The sequence below is a fragment of the Cryptomeria japonica genome, chromosome 4, assembly GCF_030272615.1.
Source record: "Cryptomeria japonica chromosome 4, Sugi_1.0, whole genome shotgun sequence".
NCBI classification, from domain to species: Eukaryota; Viridiplantae; Streptophyta; class Pinopsida; order Cupressales; family Cupressaceae; genus Cryptomeria; species Cryptomeria japonica.
Genome location: NC_081408.1, coordinates 336,387,650 through 336,395,376, shown reverse-complemented (window position 1 = coordinate 336,395,376; position 7,727 = coordinate 336,387,650). Strand labels below are relative to the sequence as shown.

General features: G+C 34.2%; 1 protein-coding gene across 1 annotated transcript; it reads right to left on the bottom strand.

The window, feature by feature from the left end:
- Positions 1-1,453: 1,453 nt before the first annotated feature.
- LOC131875123 (uncharacterized) lies at positions 1,454-3,718 on the bottom strand. Its single transcript, XM_059219150.1, has one exon. It carries the CDS (start codon positions 3,716-3,718, stop codon positions 1,454-1,456), a length of 2,265 nt encoding a protein of 754 aa, XP_059075133.1.
- Between the last annotated feature and the right edge of the window lie 4,009 nt (positions 3,719-7,727).

The following is a 7,727-nucleotide window of genomic DNA, read 5'->3' as shown; positions in this document are numbered from 1 at the left end:
GGTAGAAATGGCTGAAAAAGACTTCAAACACATACAACTAACTATTTCTTCCCATACACTATAAGGTGTTAACATGTCAAAAACCCTTATGGTATTGGGCTTCCTTAAACAATAGAAAGTAAAAATATTGATTGAATCAAGGAGTGTTGATAGGTTCATTAATAATAAGCTGAAAACATACAATTTTAAGTTATGATTATAGATGCATGTATACTTAATTGTTTAGGGAAATGTTAATGTTTTTAACACACAATAAGAGAATAGATGCTTCATTATTCTATGATTTCTACCTAAAAGAAAGGAAAAAATATTATTTTATGAGTGTAATAGAACTGTTGAAATGAACTTCTATGAATTATTCATACATTTTCACTCAAAGAATAAAATATTTGAAGTAAGAGATTTTGCAAGAAAAGTATCCACAAAAGATAAGATAACACTAATGAAAATAATGATTAGCGAGGGGATAGATAGAGGTGTTGATCACAAGCTATTTTAAGGGATAAGACTAAAGGGTTACCTCCCAAAGGAGATCCCAATGTGTTGGAATCTTCATTCTTGTACTATTATTGGATTGAAGAAATATCCTAAAATATGTGTTGGAATAGAGAATTGAAAAAACAATCTATGAAAGATTATACACAACTGAATTATGGATGGAATTGTACATCCAATTCATAAAAGATCACAAATATGTTCAAAATATTGTATAAATAAATGTTCACACAAAAAAATAGTAGTCAAACAAGGTTTGAATGTTTGAGCTGAGCGATTGATGATTGTTTTGAATCAAATGAAGTTGTTGTTAAAAAAATCATGCTATATTGAGAGAAATTAGATGTTTTTAACATCATGTGATCAAACAAACAAGTGATCAATGAAATAGAAGTTTTAAATGTTATAGCATTTTAGATTTTATATTTATAATGAAGTTGAATTAAGAAATATTTATTAAAACATTCTGAAAATGTATATTATAAATCATAATATTCTGAATTTGTGGATTGAGTTTGTATCAAGATACAAATAACTAGATATAGAAAGTAAACTTATAAATAAATTTAAAGAACCCATATGATAAGATAACACAAGAAAGATATATGATATAACTTAATTTGTGTGGAAACATATCTCAGAAAACGATTTTACCTACTTTATATCATATAAGACATGCATATCATTCATCGTTATATAGTATTTAAGCTATTCCTAATATACACCTGTTAAGCAGTTAAACATCAACATTTAAAAACGAGGTTCAAAGTACTATTCGTGAAGCTCTCTTCTTACAAGCAGTTTGTTTCAGATAAAACTCTTATTTCAGTCCCCTACATACATATTGTCGCTTCATTATTCTGTTAATTATTTCTTTACGAAGGGACCCAATTCTTCTTTTAACATCATGCAAAATCTTCTTTGTTACAGCTAATTCCTTTTCAAAATTACCCAAAACCTAATTCGGTTCGGCTAATTCAATTTCAGAACCACCTGAAATCTTCTTCGTTACAGTTGATTCGTTTTCAAGATCACTCTCAGTCTTCTCCGTTGCAGCTGGATCTTGTGCAGTACTCCTCTCGGCTTCTGCAAAAACCTTATCCGACAGCATCTCTACTTTCTTGATTACAGCGGAGTCAGACTGTTCTCCACATCCCATATGACCCAATAAAACCCACACTAGACTCAGAAATTCTCCTCCAGCAGCCAAGCACTCTGCATGAAATATTGCCTTATTGTACACCGCTATGTATATTACCAACTTACCCCAATACTCCGCCAATAACTTCCACATATCACCTTTTTGTTTCTTCAGCAGCTGGTGAGCTAGTTTTGCCCCGGAGCCTAACAGATCATCATTGCAGCCTAACAGATCTTCAGGATTTTTCTCAAGAATACTGCCCAAGGTAACTGTGTCGAGAAGTTGGTTCACAACTTGCATGTATACAATCCTTGCCACCTTGGGGCGGACAGGCAAAAGATTTGGGCGTGACAGCAGCAGATATGCACAGTACTTCGACAGTATTCTACTCAACTTAACATTCTGTTGCAGCAATTCTTTCTCTGTCCCATTCTGTTGGGACAATTCTATCTCATTCTCATTCTGCCAGTCACATAAAGTGGTAGCTATATGCCACATCAGAATGACCTCCTCCAGATTGCTATGCGACTCGAAAAACTTCAGGATTTCAGATTCTCCTCGAAACAGATTCTTCTCAAAGTTGTAAACATTCTCTTTGCATTCTTCAGTACTATACTTCTCTGAACATGTCTCTTTGAGGATTTCAAAAATGAGCCTTTTGAGATTATCTTCGACAGGCACGCTGTGGGTATGCCTTACTTTGATGTACCAGTTTACAATAAAACTGCCTGGCTTCGGGAAAAGTCCAGCCATCTTGCACATTAGAGGAGATCTATTAAGCCAAGTCTCTGTCAGGCAGTGTTGCAGAACTTGATTGCTCCAGTATCTGTTTCCTCCAACTACCTTGCTCAAGTATCTATTTCCTCCAACAATATCCTCAAACTTGTCTAGCACATCCATAGTAATCTTTATCACCTTCAATCTGCACCACTCAACAATATGGCTTTCTCGGCGCCTAGATCCCACAACATAAGCACAACTTAAGTGGACCCTGGTCCAGTCGGAAACTACAACTCGCCATGTCTGCAAGAGCTCAACCACAAACGCTACTGAAATCACAACGTATGTCACCATCCTCTGTGCTTGTCTGGTTTCTTTCTCCCCCAAAATCAGATACCCTGCCGCTCCCATTAGAGTAATGTTGAGAAAGCGCAGAACCATTCCCCACTTAGTGAACCATGGGTTGCTGTACTTGGAGAATAGAGCATCGTACATGAATTTTAACTCCATCTCTACAATTTTGAATGCCTTTCCTTCACTACGGTTAACCCAAAAAGCTCTGGTCTCTTTCCAATCCCCTTCAACAAAATACAAACTCCCAAACCTCCGCTTATACATTTTGAACAACGCATGGGAAACACACAGATCGTAGTCTCTATCTCTAATATCCTCAATAGTTACTATTTTTGAAATCTCTGACTCTTCTTTTTTCTCTCTTCCTTTCCGTGAAGAGGAGACCTGCTCCTTTTCTATCATTCTCTCCACTTGATCCTCTCCCATAACAACATACTTCCACTTTTCTGCAACACCTTTTATCTCCATATATTTAGAAATTGACAGATTTGATATGGCAATTCGAAGATAATTACCATACCTCAAAGCAAGCGTTCTTTCTGCATGCTTAATAAATCCTACAAGCAGCAGAAGAATAGCAGCAGCTAATGGGTAGCCTTTCAGTGATGATGCATATATGACATACACTGCCATGCAGACTTGATAAACCATATTGAATCCATGTCTCAACCAGAGCTCATTGTCAGCCATGGAATGGGCAGTTATAGCATCTGGTCCTCCCAAATGCATGAGTAACAATGGAGCCCATATTCCATACATCTCTCTCCGATCGCTGTGCATCATGGTCCCAAGTGCAGAAATGGCCACGGCGTCCACAGAAATGTAGGCTCCCCAAACCATAAAACGCAAAAGGCCACTTGAACTAAGATATCTGCGTGCACCCAGAACAACCAGAACAAGCTGCAACATCATGCTAGTCAGTACTAAAATCCTCACCAACCATTCTAGTGGGACACGCAGCGCAAAATCTTGCAACACAATCAACGCTGAAAAACTTCCCGCGGACATGACTTCCCAAACAAAAACAGAGAAGGTAGCTCCGAAGAACAATCAAAGCATGTACACCCTAATTCTCATGATAACCTCCAACTTTATAGATGCTTCTTTAATCTTAATAACCTTGCCACTGAGTTTAAGATTAACGATATGTTGATCTTTTTAAAGAAAGGTAAGATTGAATATTGCTATTAAATTTTAAATTGGATGATTAAGACATTTATTCTTTTTTTTATAATCTTGTTCTTTCAGTTTAATGGTTTCTTAAAAAAAAAAAAAAAAAAATCTTCATAGCGAGTTTAAAACTAAAGATATGCGCATCTTTTTTAAAAGAAAGACAATATTGAATATTGCTATTAATTTATTTTTTATGTTCTTGTTCTATCAATTCAATGGTTCGTTCTAAAAAACTTTAAATTTAATAATCTTCATAACAAGTTTAAGATTAATGATATGTTGGATCTTTTTTAAGAAAGACAACATTGAATATGACTATTAAATTTCAAATTGGATGATTATGACACTTTTTCACTTTTTATGTTCTTGTTTTCTCAGTTTAATAGTTGGTTATAATTGTATTCTTTTTTATTTTCAAGTGTGATTATTTTATTAAAGAAAAATAATTATTTTAATATATTTTTTTTAATAGTTTTTATTTTTTGGTGAAGTTGAATAGTTCTAAATGAGCTCAGGGTAATCAATTCTTGTTGAATGCAAGGCCCCAACATCGTAAGAGAGATGGGGCTGAGATTATACCCCAATTAAATTTGATAAAAAGATACCCTTTAATTCTTCACTCTCAACCAAAAAAATTTCAACTTATAAGATTTTTCTCCAAATATATATTTTTTTAATTTATATAATTTAATATATATTTAGTATTTAAGACGATATAAATTTAAATGTGTGAATTTAAATCTTCTGATACAATTATTAAAATGTCTTTCTTTGTTAAAAAGAAAGGCCTAAAGGAAACAACCAAATTAATTTTTCATCCATATGTGTCAAGATTATTCGATTTAGAATTTTACTTTCTTTTTCACGCAAAAGCAGATGAACAATTTCCAAAGAATGATAAAAAGTTTGAGACCAAAACAAAGTTGAAGACTTCGCCTTGAAGATTAGCATATAGTTTGTTTGGATGGGCATATAAGTTCAAAGAAAAGGTGTTTTACAGATTTAAGCAGAAAGGACCCACCCAAACTCACTCTTCATCGTAAAAATTCATGTGAAGCTGTCATGCTTCGTAAGATTAGTTTTCTCTTTTTCTTTAGAAAACATTTCTTGCTTAGTGGTGCCTAGAAAAGCTTAAAAGAATACATAAGCATTACATACGTAGATAACTACAACTATAAATTAATTTAGTTTAATTGGTTGTGTAGTAGAAAATTAGTAATAGAAATGTATAAAAAATTAAGTGGAAAATAAATATATTTAGTTTAATTATTTAATGATAATAGTAAATTAATAATGATTTGGAATATGTTTTAATATAATTTTTTAAAATTTCGTTTTAAATTTTTTATTATGTTAAAAGATAAATTTATATTTTTTTAGATAGATTTATGATGAAAATGGTTTATCTATACTTTATATTTGTTCTAGCATCTTGTAACATTAAATCATATAATTTGGTCTAATGTGTAGTTCTTTGCTTTGTCGTTTTGACAGTTGAACAGGTATATTAATAAATATCTCGTTATGTTATCATACAATCAAGCTATGATGACATTATGAGTTAATCCACCATTTGAAATTGAACAATATCAAATACAGTATGCAATTGCCTAAGAAGGAAATTTTCTACAATTTTTTAATTAACCAAATCAAAGTGTCTTACTATTGATATCTCATCTAAAATGATTGAATTCTTGATTTATGGATATGAAGATGATTAGAATGAATACACTAGATATCTTTGGATACTAGCACATATCATTGGTCAAAAATATTTTTAGTTAGCTCAATGTAGAAAAGTTAAAGGGGCCAATTGACAAAATTTTAATTTTGTATTCTAAATTGAAAGGGAAAAGTTTGTGACTAGTAGATTATGTGTGTGTAAATGGATAGGTTAGGACTAAATGTCTACAAAAACATGTGTTTGAAAATAGATAAAGGGCTAGGAGAATTAATGCGAATTCATAAAATATTATGTCATTTACACTAAGATATCATCTCAAAATAGACCAAAAACTACACAGGGAATTTCATGGGTGAACAAATTTCACCAATAAAGTTTTACCCCACTTTGCATTGCACATGATATTAAATGAACATATATCTCAAACTGTATAACGCTCACACAAATTGTAACATGTTAGCTATGTTTCTAGAATGAGCCTTGCTGTAGTAAAGACCAAAATATATTGAAGCAATTGTACTATTTTTAGTATCATGTGTTCAAATGATCAATTGATCAAAGAATAGAGGTTGTGAATGTTGTAGCATTATGAATTTGTGTATTTGTGATCAATTATAATGTTTTTCTTAATAAAAGTGAGATAAGCCCATACCATTACATAACCACATAGTGACACCAAGAGTGCATGAGGAATGCACATCTAGCAAAAAAAAAACCCACCAAAATACAACTAAAACCCAACAAAGCGAATAAAGAGACATCAACTACACTAAAAGACCAACAAAATACAGAAGAACTTAAACAATGACTAAACATAGAACAACCACATACCGCAAACATAAAGAGATGGTATACTACATGGGAATACCATTTTCCTACCAATCCTGGCACAAACTAAGCACTTTATTAGAAAAAGACATTTCTTTACTCAACTGAATCCCAATGATAGAGGAGACCAATGTAGAATCAAGGGTGGCTTTAACCAAAGACATAGTGGGGCTAGAGCTCGTGGCTAAGGAGTCCATGTGTTTTCTTTCCTTCACCCTTTTCCTTTCCAACTCATCTTGGATAGCCTGTAGGGAGGCATTGTGCTTATTAGCTGCATTCCTGTAAGCAAGATTGACCTCCTCAATTTTCTTTTTAAGGGCCTCTTGTTTTTTCTTGACCTCTTCCAACTCGATCTTGGTCCCTGCTATCTTGATCTTGGAATCCATATCATCGATCTTTCTACCCACCTTATCTCGCTACTCCACGATGCCAACAAGATCTTTACAATTATCTAGACTCTGTCCTCATCCAAATTGTCCACCCAAGTGTTCACCCTGGCCTCCACCTTAGCTGTGGCCTCCAGTCGATTGATCTTTTTGATGGCCATATCATTTGTGCAAAGAGCCATTTTAATAGGTCATCCTATCTTTGCACATCCTAATGCAGGTCCTTCACAATTTTTGTAAGAATTGAGATAAAGCTTGGAGGTTTGGTAATAGTAGAGGAAGGGGGGTTTATGGGGGAAGGGCTAGGGTTCACACCATATTTAGCAGGGGACCAATCCGACCCTGTGGTGTCAGAGGAGTCCGATTCATCTAAGGAAAGAGACTCGAAGCCAAAATATTCAATAATCTCCACATTCTATTGCATTTCAAGTTGAGTATCCACATCCTGGTCTTTTTTGGTGGTGGTAATAGCCTTAAATTTGGTCATTCTAGTAGGGTGTTCCCTTGTGGGCATTTTAGAACCTGAATGAGACACTTCTCTAGAATTAGAGTGAGTTACAATAAGGTCCACATATAAATAGGGGTCATAGGTGAACCCAATCTCAATAGAAGGGATTGCACTAGAGGGGGATAAAGCCAGGTGGAAGTCATACAATCTACGAATGAGGCCCTAATGGAGAGGGGGTTTACCCTTAACAATGAATTTAAAAATAGACTGCCAAGGAGGACATAACCCAGAAAGAAAATTCAATCTTACCCCATGGATAAGATGATTTAACATGAGGAAGATCTGTAGATGGTACCTCAATTTCCTTCCATTGAGGGCGAAGAACTTCATGAAGAATAGGGCTGCCTCCTTGAAAATTCCTAGTAGTTCCTCCCTATTATAACCACTTTGAAGCCTGGAAACCCCTTCCCTAGGATCAAAAGAATGATCAAAGTCCTC